This window comes from Dermacentor albipictus, chromosome 2 (genome assembly GCF_038994185.2).
Source record: "Dermacentor albipictus isolate Rhodes 1998 colony chromosome 2, USDA_Dalb.pri_finalv2, whole genome shotgun sequence".
NCBI classification, from domain to species: domain Eukaryota; kingdom Metazoa; phylum Arthropoda; class Arachnida; order Ixodida; family Ixodidae; genus Dermacentor; species Dermacentor albipictus.
Window position 1 is genome coordinate 45,854,068 of NC_091822.1, and position 20,972 is coordinate 45,875,039.

At 43.6% G+C, this 20,972-nt stretch overlaps 1 protein-coding gene across 4 annotated transcripts in view; it reads left to right on the forward strand.

Annotated features, from left to right (window-relative positions):
• LOC135917388 (uncharacterized) overlaps positions 1–20,972 on the forward strand; it is a 153,729-nt gene that overhangs the window by 118,607 nt on the left and 14,150 nt on the right. The window contains exon 1 of one of the 4 annotated variants that reach the window (XM_070533586.1): positions 6,288–6,416. The exons of the other annotated variants lie outside the window; for them this stretch is intronic. Coding sequence (XP_070389687.1) covers positions 6,390–6,416 — 27 coding nt within the window. The 5' untranslated portion in view covers positions 6,288–6,389. Of the gene's footprint in view, positions 1–6,287; positions 6,417–20,972 lie in introns of those variants that run through there. 4 annotated transcript variants of the gene reach the window in all.

A 20,972-nucleotide genomic window follows, 5' to 3' on the forward strand; every position in this document is an offset into this window, starting at 1 on the left:
TAAAAAAAGAGGTTGCCAGCTAAAACATGAGAAGCCGTTCATCAAGTGTTCCAAAGGAGTGGTCTACGCCATTCCCTTGAAGTGTGGAAAGGCTTATGTCGGCCAAACCGGCCGCTGCATTAATGAACGCTTGGGGGAACATGCCCGAAATTTTAAGCAACTTAAAGGACAAGTACGCACATTTGGTCGCGCATGTAATTGGATGCACAGGTTGCGAGGCTCGTTTGGGAGAGACGAAGATTCTCGGGAAGAGTGCCGACGAGACGGCGCGCGTCAGTTTGGAAACGTTCTACATACACAAATATGGCAGCAAGTGAGTAAGCACCCCTTCTGTATCGCTTTTTGCGGCAGAGCTTCAATTTTTGGAAGCGGCTGCTTTCTGATTTCACTGTATCTTAGTATCCCTCGTCTTTTGTTAGTGTTTGTCTAGTTTCATCGTTTTCTTGTTTCTTCGCGCCTGAATGCGTTGACTGCTGGCATGTTCGTTTATCGATGCGCATCATCTTTTTCCCCGATTGTATCATTCCCTTCCCCTTTCGCTTCTGCCTTTCCCCTTATATAAGGCACCCGTCTTCCGTTAATAAATGTTAGTTGACAGCCAGCGCTTGTGTCCTGTCCCTTACTTTGTGGTTGCATGTGTTTGCGCTGTAAACAGTTTTATGTCAACGGAGAATAAGCTCCACCTGATAAAACCACAGTTAGGATTTTGGCCGTCTACTACAAAATCGCGCCGAACGGATGTCCTATTCTGTCGTCTCAGAATAGGACACACGTTTGGCACCCATAATTTCCTACTCACCGGAAGTGAGCATCCAGCCTGTGGGAGATGCGGAGAGAGGCTGACCGTCCTCCATGTCCTCCTGGAGTGTCGGAAAGCCGAATCTGACAGAAAGAAACATTTTCCGTTAGCATACCGGCAGCATATTCCCCTTCATCCTCTAATGTTACTCGGCCCAGAACCGCTCTTCGACACTAACGCAGTCCTAAGTTATCTGAAAGATGTTGTGTTGCATGTTGTTAGCCCAACATGTTCGTAGCGTCTCCTCTCTTCAGAGGATGGCGCTGCGATAGTTTTATCGTGTAGCACGTGCCTCTAGGCCCTTGTGTTTCAAGGGCTCTGGCGAGGCAACGGTGCTCCAGGCATTTTTACCATCTCATATATTTGCTATTCTGCATCATTCTTTTGCGATGGATTTTAATGTTCGTAGTATTCGTCATCTGTCATCGCCATAATTTTATAACAAGTTAATTTTACGCACTTTACAGCGAATATTTTTAGGCCACTTTACAGCCAAGTTACATGTTCCATAATACATCGTCAACATTACCACTTGTCATGGCGCTCTTTGGCCAAACCTGGCCCTTGCGCCACAAAAAACCACACATCATCATCATCATCATCGAGTAGCATCTCAAACTTTGGAGATAAGTAAAGATATTTAAATGGACAAAATGAGTATAAAGTAATCATAATGAATGTAAATGAATGAGTAGATAAAACTTAATAATCCTACTCGTCTAAGTGAATTAAATAACAAACATGGGAAGAAATACACTGCACTTCAAATTTCCTACTCCCTTCTTGCAGCCACTGCTTCTTGCATACGATAGCCCAGGAGCTGCGAAAGCTAGCCCACTGGCCGCAGTGCCTCCGCAACTTGGTCAGCCTGCCGCTCGACAGCAGCCACGACCCACTCAGTAGCTGCAGCCAGGCGGTCCACACTCTGGCGGATACTACGAAGAAGCTAGAAAGAAATCATTACATCAGCATCTATTCCCGCATAATCGGTCAAGGAGCTCTACAGCAAAGTGACCTGTATAACGAAAGAGTAATTATGTTCGGTCAGTTCCTAGTGTGAGGCGGGCTCAAAGGGCACAAAGAAGTGAGCTGTAAAACGGATAATTTTGGTGGTCCCAATCACTTTAGGTATAAAGACACTCAACTGCGTGTATGCTCATTCATATTACCACATGTTCATCAGTAATGGGGACAAGGAAAAACACTTTCTATGTTGTTGTCTGTCTGCACCATTGTATCTGTTTTTGTTGTTGCTTTTCATGTAGTTGTGCAAAGAAATATCAATACCATTTTTACTTTTAAGCTATCGAGTCGCTGGAAAGTTAACAGATGGCATGACGATGAGTTTGGGATTGCGAATGAGGAAGCGACGATGACATGTAACACTGTATCAAAGAATGCTAGGCCCTATGTTGCATTTCGTTGCGAAAGCATGTATTGGCCCCTATATATAAATTGTTATTCAAGCATTGCAAGCTGTCGCACTGCCATTATGTGTGATGTTTCCCAGCCTTCCAGAACAAGGGTGATATGCAGGATGCGCCGAGTTTCTCCTTCACCCGAGTTTTACACGAGTTTGCTCGACGGCAGTCAGTGAACAGAGATAGCGCAGAACGCGCAAAAGCTACACACTCTTAATAAAAAGAGAGTCAAAATAGAGTCACGACTAGCTCGACTCTCTTTTTCAGTCACTGACTACCTTTTTTTACAATGGGAGTCGCAAAACGAAGCCAGGGCTAACGCATGAAATTGATGACGCCCACGATGCTTGAAGGGAGTAAGTGAAAGGCCTATGTGATGTTATAGGTTGCAAATAATGTGGGTTCATTTGTTCACTCAATCAAATAACTGATTGGCTAAAGCAAAGAAAACAGCATAATATTTCCCTACCCGAATTCAAATGTGTTTTCAAATGTGTGTTTTCAAAATCAATTCAAAATGTGTTTCATGCAGTGCTGCATTGCTGAGTCATCAGCATGGTAAGAAATACAAATTGTTTTTTTTTTCATTAGTCAGTTAAAAATAAAAGAAGCAGGATGGTACAACACCAAACTCCAAAAGTGAGAACAATGGATGGTATTTATATAAAACATACTGTACATGAATATATATTTTGTATATAACGATATCTTGAAGAGGGGACGGAATACATAAATATTAATTGAACATGCACATAATAGAACAAAACGAAATTAAAATATAACACGAATATACACACATTGTCAATAGAACACAAACTTGGAAGTGCACTTCGTAGAGTCATCATGACATAAGGCTAAGCAAATATTACTATATTTAATGAAATAACACCAATTCACATCTGGGGGCCACCTCCCCTGCCAGATAAAGATCCAGGCATTCAGGCAATACTTCTTCTCCTGGCCGCGCCGCACAGACTACATTGACTTTAGATACCTTAAATGCATATCGATGTCTCCTGAATTCAACAGGTCCCATCTTGTCTAACAAGAACATAACCTCGTCGTGAGCAGTAAAAATACCGGCAAACTGTGCAAATTGCGGGTCCTCTCTCTTGGCTATTACAAGCACATCTCCCACATGGTATGCCATATGCTCAATACTGACTGACTTTGCTTGCCATACATTACCTGCAGGCAAACGTTCCTCAATGCATGTATGTAAAACAGATCTTTGCACAGGTTTCTGGACTGACATGGTGTGGCGTCGGTTGAAGACAATCTCACTAAATTCATAGCTTTGCAAAAGTTGGTGACGCTCTGCAAGTGTTTTGCATATGTTTTTGAAGTTTTTCTTCTTTGATGCCACATTCTTAAAGTACTGGTGTTTAGCCTCGAACGTCATACACCACACTTGTTTGAGTGGTCCGAAAAGAGATATCATACATGGGTAGTGCACAAGGTAATGTAACTTTGGGATTATGCGGGCTCCTGGGTAGCGGGTAACGAATGAACGGAGAAATTCCAGAATTTTCATCTCCATATAGAGAAGAGACTGTGAAGGAAGCTCATCAGACAAAATCATATCTACAACTTCTCTGAATAAGACGTAAGCCTCCCAATCTTCGTTTCCCTCTGGAATTTTAGAAGCTAAAATCTGAGGCAGAAGTCTCAAAAGGCACCGCTTCTGTGAAGCAGTGCCCTTTAGCGGGGCGTTGCCTCGTACGAAGGCTTCCGTGGGTTGTGGTGGTCTGTTTGTACGATCATTGCGTCCATAGTGGAATGTGCAAACTTCGTCTAAGTCTGATAGTTCAAGAAGATTATCTTGGAGCAGCCCTTTGAGTACATGCTGCATCACAAATGAGAATGCACCTTCAAAAATATCATGCATAATGTCAGGTGGAAGCTGTGATGTGACATCAAAGTTTGGAAGGCAGTCCATCGCTGACATCTCGTTTACGCCATAAAGTTCCTTGTACAGAAGTGGATTTAGTTTAACGGCTGCGAGGTGGCTTTCATGGAGCTGTTTTGTTCTTATTTGACACAATTCTTCCCTCGTAAGAGATGCAAGATTTTTTATTTGTGCCGTGAAAAAGCGACAAACTGCACCTAGTGAAAAAGAGCAAGTAAAGCACCCAAGCCTGTTCATGGAAAGGTTATCTCCACAGCATGCTGGAACTAAAACCGTCAAGGACACTTCATATTTCCCTATTTGAACCATTATGCCTCTCTCTTGCAGCTCCTTTAGTTCATGAAGCAATGGTCGCAGAACAGCCTCCAAGCCGTATTTCTGTACATCAGCATACTTCGCAAGCATGGCAAGATGCATAAATTTCAATTGAGAACGGTATTTCGGGTGTACATTCAGAAGTTTATAGTACACAGCCAGAAGCTTGTGCACACCCCTAGCAGAGCCGATTGGGTTAGCTATTTCCACTTCATCCATGTACAGAAGTATGTGAAATATCTTAGCATTTGTACAGGGGAGCACACTGTTCAGCTGCTGTTTATAAGCTGAACCATCACGAAAAGTGCAAAGTGTAGCACTGCCATCAACTTCAGTCCTCATAAGGTGTTCAAAAACTTGTTCACACTGTACAAACTGACGTATGACACTGGCAACTGAAATGTACTGATATGAGGCTCGGTCATCACCTGCATAGGCGAGCTGCTCTGCCTCTGTATATGGATAGTTGGCTTTGGCGTAGCGGTATTGTTGGTACTGAGATCGAATCTCATCAAACAAGCCAACAAGAAAGTTGCAGTCGAGAACATGTGTCAAACTTTCTGGCACAACACAGCCACATTCAGCGAGTGCCTGTTTTATGAACCCGGCAAAATTTTCCAGGAGTGAATGCACCAGAGATTGCACTTCCTGAAGCGAGCTGTCACAGACTGAATATCGTACTTTTCGGCTCTCGGATATGCTAAAGAGCAACTTCGCCAGGCTTCGCAGTAAAGCCGTCCTGAAGCACTGCAATGTTGGCGGATCTAATTCTCGGTCAGACGTCCCAGGTTGCGGAGGTGGCTCACTTTGCTGACCAGGGGAAGAGCGGCCGTCACTATCTTCGTCGTCCGGACAAGCTCTGGCAGCTAAATCAGAGGCATCATTGGGATAACACAATTTTTCTGAAGCTTCCGTTGCTGAGTCACCGTCCCATGTTGAAAGCCATCACTGGTGTTGACGGTAGACGTGCTTTCGAAAGCTTCCAATGATTTTGTAAGTGTTCTGGCAGGCTTCAATGCCAAAAGTTATCATGAAGCCTGGGTCCGACGCGTGTACTTCTCGTAGGTGCCAAATCACACGTGTGAATTTCTGTGCAAAAAATGGGCATCCAAGGCACCGAAAGTTACAGACGGAACTCATCACTCACTCAAGCGAACCCGAGCAGAAAGGCGCAGCCCTTTGCGTCGTCTGATAGTAATCACGACTAATGCGAATTTGCAAATTTGCCAGCGCCCACGGGCATGCAAGCAGCTACCGCGACGGCGCAAATATAAACTTGTTACACCGCCTAACGTCATATGCAGAAAGTAGTGTCTCAAGGAGTGCAGTCGCCTATTCCAGGAGGGGGCAACGCGCGGCAGCCGTCAATAAAATACAGCTTTCTGCAGCTGACGGCAGGCGGCGGCACAAGTTTATGGTTGCCTCGTCGCCGCAGCAGCTCGCATCCCCATGGGCGCTGGCAAATTTGCATTTTTTTCTAAAAACAAGGCAATTAACTGTGCCAAGTGTTATACTAAACAAAGGCGTAGCCAAAATGCGATCGTTCTGCAAAACTTCAGTGAGAACAGTGCAGCGATGAGTGCAAAATCTTTTTTCGAATACGCACAGCGAAATATTCGGGACCCTGTACAGTGGCTGACTTAAGGCTTCCGTATATACTTCAACTTTGGATTCACAGCTGTGAAAAGCACGGCAACAGCTCCTTGGAATCGCAAACCACGGCGACAAAAGGCTATGGAAACGCGAGTGGCATTCTTCTGTGAAACCTGACAGCGGCGGCAGCATGTCGTGCGATCCGCCTTCAGCAAACTGCTCGCCGACTGATGCAGAAGAAGTGGTTTGCCTCGTTTCGCAAGGGCCGTCAAAAAAAGTGGTGAAGCTAACAGGCGCCCGGAAACTGGCCGACCTTCACGAAAGCCTGCGGACGGGTGGGTTCGCGCACCTGATGACAGGCGGCAATCTTCTAATACAGGTGAGCGTGAATGTCCTGCGCGTTATGGAGCTCAAAGAGGATTTGGTCACTGTTTGATTCATATGGGCAAAATAGCAACAGTATGCGTAGCGGAAATGTCGAGCACGACTAGAAACTGTTGGGTTGTCGCGCGTTGAACTGTCAGGTCGAGTGTTACGAAATTGCTCTGTGTCACTTCACTGTGCTGTCAACTACTAATATTTTTGTTTCGTCACAGCCAGTGCACTTGATCTTAAATTGACAAGTGCAACGCATACATGCCCGTATGAACACAACGTTGCTCAATTATAATTATTGCCGTGTCGAAAAGCCGCAAGAAAACGAGTCGTTTTCACGGCTTCCATCCTCTGAAAACTCGCGCGGTTGGTTTACTACTGATATTGAGGTCAGGTGTGAAATCGCTCCCCTATTTGGTGGGCGAAAGTGAAGTACTAACAGGTTCAATCAATGTAATGGTGCTTTAGTTAGCGTAACCGGTCGTAATATGCCATATTCTGCAAATTTCTGCATCGCTCATCCTGTAAACAGAAAAGTCGAGGAAAAAGACTTGTTGCCTGCCTATTCAATCTTTGTCTGTTGCCATTTGTGTGCTGCAGCAATCACGCAGCAATGAAGTTAATTTGAGCCCACTGAGGAAAAAAAAATCGTTTGCATTTTCAGCAATAGCACTCTGAAAACCTTGTGAAATAAGCAATATGGTTCTATCTGTGAAATCATCTGTTCTTATACACTGATGGTTGCTGACATTGGTAAACAAGCTCAGCCTTGTATGCTTAATTCGTCCTGTAGTTAGCTCACCCATGGGCAGAAGGAATAGTGTCGTGCTGTGCTGTGATGGCTCTAAATAACAAACCTGTTCGGGACAGTACAGCGACCATAGAAAAAGGCTGTTTAAATAATTTATGTCTGTTCAGTGTCCAGTGCTTCACACTTAATGTGCAAAAGTATCGATAAACCATCTGGCTTTGCTTTCCGATCTGCAACGACCGGTTTCAATGCTACGTCGACATGGATGAAAGTACCACAATGCTTGATGGAGCACTGATTAACTTGGTTCTCTCCCCAAGCAACTCCGAAGCATCAGAGGCACCAAGAAAGCCGTATGCACCCTGTCTTACCCAATCTGTACTCATGCATTAACTCTGTACAACATTAAAATCTGTCGTACGTCGGAAGGCTAAAATGCCGGTATTTGAGCAATACATTTAAGGGCCCCTCACCCAGCTACGCAGGCAATTTGGTTATATGCTCGAAGTTACGTGCCCTGTTGGGAGCATTCTACTGCAAAAAGTTTCAAAGTGGTTCCTTAATAGCTTATTGCAGTGCCACGAACCCATGATTTCAGGAGGCGAGCGTCACCGCCAGAAAGAACACTTGGCTGTGACTTGCCGAGCCACTAGTGGAGAAAAGGCCACATGTTGTTCCATACATGCACAATGTGGCCCACGATTTAAAGAAAGTGGCCAGCAGGTACAAAGTACCTGTTATTATTATTATTTCTTTTTTGCTCCACAGAACCTTACTGGCCTGTGCCCATGCATCCGAGACCCACAAAAGCTGACCATTTATGATAAAAATTATACAAGTCCACGTGTGACTTGCACGGCCGGTGTGGTGTATGAAATTCCACCTAATGACAGCTGGGTGCATATATCTAACGATTTGGCAAGGGAACATGAGCTGTCTGTGAAGAATAAGATTAATACACAATTGCCTTTGCGCCGCGATTCCCGCACGTGTGAGCCAGATCTTTTCCATACCCGCATTCTTGGTAAAACCAGATTCTCTGGCATGGGAATCAAGGGAGGCCTGTTTCATCAACATGAAACACGACGTCTGTGTCATCGATACATCTGTGGCTTTACATAGCACTGAACGGCAGTTTCTGCACTGTATGATTGGATAATGATGCAAACTTGTTTAATCAAACCATGTCACCTCATTTGAAAGTCTCTCTACCAATTCTATTGTTGCCTGTTCATACTACTTCATTTCAAAGCTGTAATGGTGTATGAATCCGATTATATTGCTACAGTTGTGTCATGTTGTCAAAGCTGGAGATAAACATGCAAATGAGGCGAACGTGTTTCAAAATAACTTGCAAATTTTACACGTGGCGATTACTGTAGGATTCAGTGCCTTCTTTTATTGCAGGTTTCCTTAATGTTACTGAAAATTTCATTTGCTTCTACGGTGTGCATCATATGAACTAATAAAGTTTCTATATTGCAGTTATAATAAATATAGCAGCATGAGAACCAAACAGAGAAGCGTCCGTTAAGCTCTGAGGCAAATTCACAATATGCAGCCGCGGTAGCCCGATTGGATATATCACCGTCGGTGACGGTGTCGACGGAGCTTGGACTTACCGCAGGCGAACACGGAACACATGAGAAGTAATGCTGTGATGCGTACTGCCACAACAACCCGAAATTCCAATATGCTCGTTCGCCTTGATCTAGAAAGAAACACCGGCTCTGGTGAATGAATGATGTAGTCACGTTAATTGCGAACACACGTATTCTGTAATTTTGCTAATTGGGTGGAACAGGTCGCTAGGGAAAATGTAGCGTGACGTTTCTAATGTTACATGCTGCGAATTTGAATGCTTAATCTAAAAACTCATTCGGCCCGTGAAGCTAGGTTTGTCGGCCGAAGTAAGCACATAAATGTTTTTGTTTTTCATACCAGCCTATTGCTGCAATTTCACCTAAGTGGTTCAGCATCATATATGAATCCATATTTTCTTGGCCATGAGCTTCCATCTCCGCAGAGCCAATTGTTATTATTAAGATTTTTTCCTTAGACAAAGGAATTTATTTTCTGTGTTTGACCACCACAAACTAATGATTGCAATTAAGCTTTCACAATCATTCTTCAGCCTACATGGAATATACAATGCACGTTGATATATGTCAGTACGTATGTGCAATACGTAATATAGTTCAATCCTACACTTTTGATATTGCGCAATATCATGAATGACGTAACGTTCCGTGGAGCGCAAGAGTTGAAATTATGGCTTTATGGGTGAAAATTGTCAAAACCAAAAATCCTGAAACGCTGTTTATGGAACACCACAATGGTGCACGTATCGGACCAGAAAGCGCTCCCCGACGATAGTTATCATGTGTCAAGAAATACAAAAAAATTCATTTGGTTTATATCTATTGCTGCAGTGGCTTGCCGTCATGGTTAATGCCGGCAATATAATGCTTGCCGTCCTAATGCAAACAGAGGTGGTGGGTAACATTGCTTTAAAGAGACTAACAACTGACCAGAATGTGTTGCGACATGTTGGTGGAAATGAAATGTGTATGACGTATGGTGATATCACCCAGCACGCTCTTCGTTATTCTAACAGAAACAATTTTAGGATTGGCAAAGAAAGTCTCAAAAGCCACTAAGCGGTATGCCTGTCGGTGAAATCTTGGTGCTTCAGATGTAGTTCATGAGATTATTGAACGTATGTCAGCAGTTATTAGGTACAACATAAATATTCCTGAAAACTTGTTTTTCTACAGTTTTACACACTTGCGCTTCATTCTATGCTTGGGAAATCAAAGTTCACGCATGGCTATAGCCATTCACCTAACTGCATATCACATGTAAAACCGTCGTTGGGTTTGCGATGCGATGAGTCACATTTTTCGTAGTTAAATACTAAAGCAGGTGGACAGAAAACCACAACAACACACTGCTATTACCGCACAAATTTTTACCATATCGGAAAACATGAAACGCAGCAACATTGACTTCATAAACGAAATATTATTGCTGACAATTATGGCCGTCGTTGCGGGCAGCCTACCACTAATCCCGGCGTATAATTGCAACTCCAACCACCTATCAACGTTTTCAGTTTGTTTTCACTCACCCAACACATCATCACGCCGTATAAAATATTCTGATAACAAAATTGTTCCATGGATTTTTCGGTGTTACACCTCGTGATTTGATACTTTTACATGTAAGCTTCCCATTGAAGTAAAACAAAAATAGGTTGCGATTATGCCCGAAATGCCAAGCAGCGATTAACAAATTGCGAAAACATTCGATTACTAAGTAAACTAACAATTACATATAGTTAAGCGCGTCTGACATAGGACCTTCAAAGAAAAAGACGCACACAGACAAGCCAACATTTGTACGTCTGTATCTTTCTACGTCCTAGTTCAGTCAGGCGTACATATTGTTTCATGAATTCGAACCACCTAACCTTCTCGTGTTTTAACTAAATAACGAAACAAGGTGTCTCGCGCTCACAGGTAAACACGAACACAACTTGCTCGAAAAGCCTTGCAACTAGCTGTCAAAACGCTCGCGTGAAGAATCGAGGCAGCAGTCGCAATCGTGTTGACATTCCTTCATCGCTCGCTTACACTCGAACAAAACGTCGAAAGCAAAGCGATTAATTAGCTACCGGCATGCGCGCACTCTGCAGGCATCGCAGATCGCGTTAAATATGAGGCCCACGCGGGGGCGTACTTGGGGCACGTCCCAGGCATTCTTTAAGTTACGCTGCCCGCACAGCCGTGCCGTAAGCAGCAGAGGACAGAGAAGAACGACCCTTCTCCGTCGCGTCACCTCTGAGCTTCGTGCGCGACAGGAGAGGGCGCGCTTTTGGCCCAAATTCGTCGCTCGCCCACGCGAGATTGACCGCGTTCGCCGGCACACCCTCACACGCTTCCAATCGCAAATACAGTATTCGGCACCCGGAGAGGATTTTATTGTCCTTGGACTTCATACGGAGTCTCACGGTGACGGCGACGGCAGAAAGGCACCTAGAGGGTGCACATAAATGATATGGATATGGAATTAGAGAAATATAAATATGTTCCATGAAAATTGGTTGTTTGTCCATTTATGCTTCTAGGAGGAAAAAAATTTTCGTATCCGGCATTTTTCCGCACCCACTATGCAATACCAATCGCACGCTATATCAACTAGAGTATATAAAGGAAACCGTTATAGTCATCACCATTATTAACATCATCATGATCCTATTCATGTCCACTGCAGGACGAAGGCCTTTCCCAGCGATGTTCAATTACCCCTTTCGTGCACCAACCGATTCCAACTAGCACCCACAAATTTCTTAATTTTGTTGCACCATCTACTCTTCTGCCGTCCTCTGCTGTGCCTCCCTTCCCCTGGTACCCATTTTGTCACCCTAACCGTCCAACGGTTATCTAGTCTGCGCACAACATGACCTGCCTAGCGCCTTTTTTTTCTCTTAATATCGAACAGGATATCGTCGATACCCATTTGCTTTCTGATCTAAACCGCTCTCTTTCTGTCTCCTAAAGTTATGCCTTCGTTCCAGCGCTCTTTGCGCGGTCCTTATCTTGTTCCGAAGCTTCTTTGTTAGCCTCGAATTCTCTGCGCCGTATGTTAGCACCGGTAAAATGCACTGATTGTATGCTTTCCCTTTCAGTGACAACGGTAAGCTCCCATTCAGGAGCTCAAGATGTCTGCCGTATGCGATCCAACGTATTTTTATTCTTCTGTGAATTTCCTTCGCATGGTCAGTGTTCCATGTGGCTAGTTGGCCTGGGTAAACGAACTACTCCACAGACTCTAGAGGCTGACTTGCGATCTTGAACTCTTGTTCCCTTGCCAGGTTATTTATCAATATATTTGTTTGCTGCTCCTTAATGTTCAGCCCCACTGTTACAGTCTCCATATTAACGTCCTCAATCATTTGTTGTAACTCGTCTGCATTTTTGCTGAATAGAAAAATGTCATCGGCAAACCGAAGGTTACTGAGGTAATCACCGTCGATATTTATTTACTCCTAAGCCTTCCCAGTTTAATAGCTTGAATACTTCTAAGCGCGCGGTGAATAGCATTCAAGAGAGTCCTTCTCGTTGTCTGGCCTCTATAGGTAAGTTCTCACTTTTATTCTGTAGAATTACTGTGGCTGTGGAATCTCTGTAGATATTTTCCACGGTATCTATGTAAGCGGCGTTACTCCTTGATTACGCTATGTCTCTATGACTGCTTGTATCTCTACTGAATCATATACTTTTTCGTATTCTATTAAAGATATACAGAGAGGCTCATTGTACTCTGACAATTTCTCGATAACCTGGGTAATGACGTGGATGTAATCCTATTGTAGACTAAACTTTCCTAAAGCCAGCCTGCTTCCTTCGTTAACTAAAGTCCAGTGTTGTCCTTATTCTCATGGAGATTACTTTGGTAAATATTTGATATAACTCGGAGTATGCTAATGAGCCCATAGCTTTTTAGTTCTAGAACGTAGCCCTTTTTATGAATTAGTATATTGTTTTCATTCTTCCAGTTTTCTGGGACTCTTGCAGTCGGAAGACATTTCGTATAGAGAGCCGCTTGTTTTCGTAGCATTATGTGTCCTCCACCTTTGAATAAATTGACTGTTACTCCATCCTTTCCTATCGCTTTTCCCCGTTTCATGCCTTGCAAGGCCTTTCTGACCACCTCTCAAGTTATAGCGGGAGTTTCCTTATACTCTAAATTGTTGTATCGAATAGAGTGCCCCTAAGTCGACTGTATACTGTAAAGGTGAGTATAGAATTCTTCCGACGATTTTATTATAACTTCGAGATTGCTGATGATATTGCCCTGCTTATCTTTCAGTCCATATATATTGGTTTGTCCTATGCCAAGTTTCTTTGTTACTGATAACAGGCTGTGTCCATTTCTAACGGCTTATGCTGTCTTTATCAAGTTATAAATTCTAATATGACTTATTTTCGCTTTCCTAATCAGTTCTGACAGTTCCGCGAATTCTATCTTATCTTTTGAGTTGGACGCTTTCATTCTTTGTCGTTTCTTTATTAGGTCCTTTGTTAGTTGGGTTGGCCAGCCTACTGGTTGCCTTGGTGCCTTGCTTCCCTCTTTAATTGCTGCCTCTGCAGCCATCCTCATTACGGTTTGTCATCATCATCATCAACTCTCTGTTCTAAGGCTGCATATTTGTTTGCAAGCACTAGGCTAAATTTGACTGCTTTTACGCTTATTGCCTCTATGTTGACCTGTTTCTCCTTCACCAATTTTACTCTTCCTCTGTTGGAATTGGATTGAATCTTAGCCCTTAGTAAACTAGGATTGCTGCACTTTACCCTACCTATCACTTCTACATCCTGCACTAAGCTGGTATTGGCAGAAAATATGAAATTAATTCCATTTCTTTTTCACCATTAGGGCTTTTCCAGATGCGTTTCGGTTGCTACGTTTTCTGAAAAAGTGTTCATTCTTCTGAGCTTATTCCTTTCGGCGAATTCTACCAGCATCTCATCTCTAGCATATCTAGAATCGACACCGTAGTTGGCAATCGCCTGTTAATCCGCCTGCTTTTTCCCCCCTTTTGCATTGAAGTCCCCCATTACTACTGCATACCGCGTTTTCACTTTTCCCATTGCTAATTCAACATCTTCATAAAACAGTACTCCTTCCTCATCGTCGTGACTGCACGATGGAGCGTAGGTTTGTACTACGTTTAATCGATACCTCTTATTGAGTTTGATTACGACTAATGCGACCCTCTCATTGATGCTTTAGAATTCGTTAATGTTACCCGCCATGTCTTTATGGATAAGTAATCCTACCCCGTATTGCTTCTTATCCGGGCGACCTCTTTCGCAGATGACATGGCCGTTATGCAGCAGCGTGTAAGCCTCACCAGTTCTTCTAATCTCACTGAGGCCGATAATATCCCAAACAATGTCTGACAGTTCTTCGAACAGCCCAGCTAAGCTAGCCTCACTAGAGAGTGGTCATGTGTTGAACGCTGCAAGGGTCATTCCCTATTGGCAGCCTCTATAAACCCAGGTATTCTTAGCACCCTCTGTATCGTTGCAAGTCTGACCGCCGCCTTAGTCAGGTGCTCCGCAGCCGCTGGGGACTGGGGGCCATTGGTTAACCACTACATTAAAACCATTATGTTAAAAGTGACCAAATAAGAAGTCGGGGGCATGAGACTGCATTTTTGGAGTTTTCCAGGGACCAATTGTAAGCCGTAGCGTCACATATACATTAACATTTGGGCAGTAGCCATATTTGTTTTCTATATGTCCCTTGCAACCTTGTACGCTCTAAGTGGAATAATATGCGTCCAATTGCTTCCTGAGAGCAACAGTTGCCTCAAAACGCGGGTATTGTTTAACGAAGCTAGCCACGAAACTAGCTTGTTTAATGTTCTGGGTCAGTATTGTAGTTAAAATCACAGTGTTCGAGGAAGAAATAAGACACTATTTTTTTAGGCCCATGAAGAACAACGCTTCACAATGGTGATGCCCCAGGCTTTTTATTTCTTTTTAAAAATGCCTTACGTCAACTAATGCACTAACGAAGCTTCGTTAATGTCGTTATCATAGTGCCGCGGTTAGGTGAACGCGCCTGTTTATATTTTGACGCCTGTACTTTCTTATCCTGTTACCGCATTTCATCGTCTAACAAATGTTATCGCTCAGCGCAGGACACGCATGCATGAATCAGAAAATTCTGGAATGTTGTAGATGGTTCTATCCGCTCTCTGTTGCCACTAATCCTTGTGGAAACTGATTGCATGTATCTGTGATGTGGATCGTGTATAATCTTGTGGAAGAGTCGCGGGCACCAGCCATTTGTCGGAAGCCTTCGATGACGGATGTAAAAAAGCCGACGCGCTTGACCCACGTGACCAGATTTCGACGATCCCCGACCGTGATTGCCGACATGGCTGTGCTTTGAGCCTAACTTGCTTTCGTGAGCACAACTTCGGCCAATCAAAATTAAGTTTCAAATTTCTCAGTTTTATCGCTATATTATTCATCGTCAGTCGTACATGTCAATATACGAGCTGCTAACTTGAGGATAGCGTTCGTTTGGGAATGGAATTACATGCAGATGGAAATATGACGTAAGAATCACCTTTACTTCTGAAAAATCTGACTAAAAACAGTGTAATAGAGTTTAAACCACTAGAAAACGAGCCGAATGACAAAGCTAGCTTCTTTATTTAAAAGAAAAAAACTAGCTTTGGCATTTGCAAGGCAAAACAACGACACACCCCTGTGCCACTTCGGTTTTCACCCGGTACGGACCTTTAACATGCGCTTAAATGGAAGTACACAATTGTGTTTTATTTCTTTACATGCCCATCGAGTTCCGCGCGTGGATTGAACCCGTGAGCTCCAATTTAGAACCGGCAAAGGCACTAGTCCCAATTATGAATTGACCATGCCAATTTCTTTTCCTTTTTGGAAACTGTACTCCGGTAAAAAAAATTGAATACCGCTTATAGGCAAAGAATCAGGATTTACGATAGTAACACAAAAGTGTTTTCGGTATCCGAGGTCTCCGCAAGGAAAGATCCCACTACGAATTACAATGCGTTCTGTTACGCGAGCAACACGCAAAATTGAACATAATGTTGCGGTGGATTTCTTTTCCTCTTGGTACACTTCACGTAATTATGTTAACAGGGCAACGTGGCGCAGGATGAGGGCAATATGTTTGCTTTGTTTAAGCGGGTAGCAACAAGATAGAAGCTTTTTTTTGTTGGTTTGCATTCCACAATTACTATTGATATAAAACTGTTTGCGCAAGAATACACACAAGACACACATGTCACTTGTAGAAAAAAAAGAAATAATAATAATGGTCCTCCAAAGCAGCTACAATAACCTAGGCGAATGAAAACCGGCATTGCGGCCTCTATGCACACGCTATCAGCGTGCGGCATTAAACCACTGAAAAGAGTTTATTCTTAAGACATGCGTACACGTCATGTGTAAAGAGAGACACACTTTGAGCGCTCTCACAGCAAACAGCAGCGCGCGAAGTAGTGCGAAGTAATCAGGCGAACAAAGTCACTAGTACTCTTCTATGACGCCATCTTCATGCGGCCCAGCCAACTTTGATCGTAGCGTGGCGCCAGTATTATTCTTCATCGTGTGCCTCACTGCAAAGCATGCGCTGCTCCGGCATCTCGTCCCACTCAACCGTACATATTCTAGTTCACTCTATACACCGTAGCCGCTAAGCCACCGCGGCTGGTAGAGGTGTCTGAAGGAGGCGCCCTACAGCGTGGCGCCATCTCCCGAGGTGACGCCGCTCAGCCACTCCGGAATTCACGGAGTGGGCTATCGTATCCTCAGTATTTCATCGGATACAATAGAGTGATAGTTCTATCTTGTCATGCGGCTCAAAATGATGTTACGCATAATTGGTAAAATCGCGTCAGCTTGTAAACCTATTGCGATCTTAACGGATAGAGAAGAAAAATCATGGTAGGAGATCTGATGTCCTAGATAGTGTCTACTAGGCACACCGCAGCGATCGGTTATATCGCCTATGCTCATTAACCTGTCTCTGATTGGTCTTCCTAGCAAATTGCAAAGAATCGAAGGACTTAACCACACAATCTATGCAGACGACATCGCGCTATGGATAAAGGATGACAGTGATGAATCGATTGAACAGAGACAACAAGAACCTGTGGAAACCGTCGAGAAATACCTAAAAGGCACCAGTCTCACATACTGGGCCGAAAAATCTAAGCGGTTGCTGTATAGACCATCGTTAAAGGGGAGATGCCCAAAGAACTTCAAGAGGCAAAGCTACAAAGACATACAACTGATGACCCAAGATGGACATACCATACCCAAAGTACCCAAGGGGAGAAACTGTACACAATATCGAAGCCAAAGTTTCTCAGGCGATGCGATTGATCAATAGAATCACCAACAGGCACGAGGGAATGAAAGAAGCAAGCGTCATGAGAATTATCCAGGCGTTCGTCATAAGTCAGATCACGTATGTGGCGGCATACCACTGATGGGGCACCGAAGAAAAGAAGAAGATGGATGGTATGATTAGGAAGATATATAAACAAGCAACTGGACTCATTCTAAGCACGAGCACGGTGAAACTTCTAGAGCTGGGACTGCACAACACGCGATAGGATCTAATAGAAACACAACGTATACCGCAATACGAACGCCTCTCCAAGATGACGGCAGGCAGAGACATCCTAGATAAATTAGGGACCTGCTACCACACACAACACAGAGGGAAACGCGATATACCCAAGGAAATAAGGGCCGAACTCACGGCACACCCCTTACGCAAGTATATGCATCCTGTGTATTACGAGGGCCGGAGAAAAAGCAGGACAAATACTATTGCAAAGAACTAAGCAAGGAACAAGGACGCCTTCTTCGTAGACGCTGTACGTTACAGACACAAACGCAGCTATGTCGCAGCAGTACTTAACCACAAATGACAATGCTGCACTCGCATCGAAATGGCAGAGAAAGCGGCTATAGCGTTAGCGATAGCACAAACCAACACATACTATATTACCAGCGATTCGCACACGGCAGTACGAAACTTTGCGAACGGCCGGATCTTAGCTGAGGGGCTAAACATACTGAGAAAAGGCAAACCAACAAGGGAAGACAGGTGGATCCAAATTATATGGCTACCAGCCCTCACCACAAACCTAACGGGATAGGCCAACCCTGACGCGGTGCCACATAGCGTAGCTCGAGGACTGACTTTCTGAGCTGCGACGAACGTAGACCCCTCGACGGGGCCGTCCGAGGTGTGGGAATAGGAAGACAGAATAACCAGGTTCAACGCCATCGCCAAGCATTACGAGATGCAAAGATGCACTTATTCACAACCCCAACCACAACTCACTAGATCGCAAGCTGTAAATTGGCGTCAATTCAAAACCAAATCATAGAAAAGCCTGACCCTAATGTACACAACTTATCCAGACATATACACAACAGAGAGGTGCAAAGTGCGTGGCCCCAGAGCCACGCTACAACACATGCAATGGTAATCCCAGGACCTTACACAGGACAATGCGAGCGCAGCCTCCATCGGCAGCCTCTGCGTGCCCTGGCAAGCCGCGTTCCTCAGCTCGAACTTGGAAGACAAACTCTGGGCAGTCGAGCGGGCTAAGGAAGCCACCGAGAGGCAATAACGTTGACCGTAACCTCGGCGGCTGCTCCAGCCCACTAACTCACCGGACCCCAGTCGTTCTGACTCAAAATGAATTTTTCTGACTGACTGACTGTTAGCTGGTAAAATGCTATTTTTCGCTTTACTGTTGTAAATTCAAGAGTAATAAATGTGATGGACAAACAAAATACTTAATGTTCGTACATAAATTTAGACAGCGTTCCTCATAAAATAGAAACAAAATCAGTCACCACGAAATGTACCGACATTTATTCCATTTGAGCGGTGAAAAATGCACTCGCTAAAGAATAAAGCGAGAACGCAGCAAAAGCCGGTTCTCTCACGCGGCTCTCTCGGTGCAGCCAATCACGTGAGTTTCAGCCGAGGCCTCCACCCGCCAAGCTTTGGATAGCAGCTGTTCCGATTCTTGCATCCTGATTGGCAGCACTCGCCGGCACCGAACTTCCTCGAGCTGTGGCATCTTGATTGGCTGCAATGGCCATGATGCCTACGCAGATAATTGACAAATACACAAATGCGAGGAGTTGATTTTTATGGGGAATACTGCGTTCACAAGGTGGAAATTGCAACGATTAGATTGAAACGAAGAATTGTGCTTTAAGTTTCAGACACAAGGATAAGAACGCCTCTGTTGGTACGGCATTCGTAAGAAACTAATTTCCTGTAAACATAAGAGGTTATTTTTTGAACTCACACACTGACTTGTTCGAAACCGCAGCTTATATACTGGACACGGCTATTTAGAGCAACCTATGTGACTTTCTTGAAGGCGCCTCTTTATTTCTTGTTTCGCCTGTGCATACTACCTCACTTCAAATTTGTAAATTCGTACGCATCAGTTTCTATTGCCACTTATGTCAACTTGTCACAGCCATAGATAAAGCGGCAAATGAGGCGAACATGTTTCAAAATAAATTGCGTATGTTTTTAGATTGGCCATATTTTAGGACTCCACGCCTTTTTTTGTTCTATCTTTGTTTTTTATAATTACTGAAATTTTTATTTGCTTCAACGGTGTGTATGTTTAAAAAGAATAATGCTTCTCCGTCGTATGACATAAAACAGCAGCATGCGGACCAAACAGTCAAACGTCCGTTATGCGCTGAATAACATTTACAATATCCAGCCACGGTCGTCCGGTTGGAAATGTCAGACGTTGTCGACGGAGTTTGGACTTACCGTAAGCGAAAATGGCACACATGAGAAGAAATACTGTGATGTGTCCTGTCATTACAACCAGAAATTCCAATACGCTGGTACGCCTTGATCTGGAAAGAAATACCAGCTCTGGTGAAAGAATGATGTAAACATGATATTTGAGAACACACTTATCCTGTTTTCAGCCTAATTAGAGCGTACGATTCGCTAGAAAAAATGAAGTTTTACTTACGAAATGCGATATGTGGCGAATTTTAATGCCTATTACATACACTTATTCGTTCCGTGACTGTATTGTTGTCGGCCGAAATAAAGTAATGAACTCTTTTGTGTTTCGTACCAGCTTACTGCTGCAATTTCGCTAACGTTGTTCAGCATCATAAACGCTGTCATAGTTTTTCGGCCATTGACTTTCATCCCCGCAGATCCTTTGCCAAGTCTCATTATTAAAATTTTCTTTTTCTTAGACAAACGAAATGTTTTTCTGTGATTTACCAGCAGAAACGGATGATTGCGAACTACCTTTCACATTGATTACTAAGCAAATAAGGAATATACATAGCGCATTGTAATAGGCCAGTACATATCAGTAATACATTCTATCGTTCAATCCACGGCTTGTATTAATACTTGTCTTGAATGCCGTAACGTTACATCGAGCGCAAGTTTTAAGATTCTGGCTTCATTGGGGAAAACTTTGAAAACGAAAATTCCTCAAGCGCTGTTTATGGAATATCACAATACTGCACGCAAAAGACAAGTAAGCGCTCCCAGACGCTGGTTATCATGTGTCAAGATATACGAAAACTTATTTGAATTAAATCTCTCACTGCAGTGGCTAGTCGTCATGTAATCAACGTATACGCACACGCGATGTGTGTTTCGAGCGAAAGAATTTTTTTTCTGAAAGGAACCAATCTCATAGACACTTACCGAATCTCCCGTTGTGTCTGGAATGTTGAAAAATATTCTCAATCCGGCTGTGTCTATCCACACGTTTTATATGTTTCTACCAGAAATATGGGTCATTGTACAGAACTGTGGAATGCTTATGTGGGGTCCTAAAACGCTAACGTAAACCATGTGCCATTTGGTGTCAAAATAGACAGGAGAAACAAGAAATAGTTTCAAAAACAAATGTTACTAGGTAGAACGACCTTTTCTTCTAATTTTCGAAGATAGTGCTCGGTGACATCCAATTAGGACAACAACCCTAGTTCGCTAAAAGAGTAATTTTCGTGACTCAGAAAACTAATTTCGTTCTCCACCTGGAAACAATTAGCTAGGAATTTCCACTGATGTATGAGATGAGGCACATTAGTAATTGTTGTAATAACAAAGATTTTCAAGTCGACGTGGCAAAAATAAAGAGCCACTAATGTAACAATAGTAAAACATGCATGCGTATTTATTGGTTTCAGAGTTCGAGGCTCACGA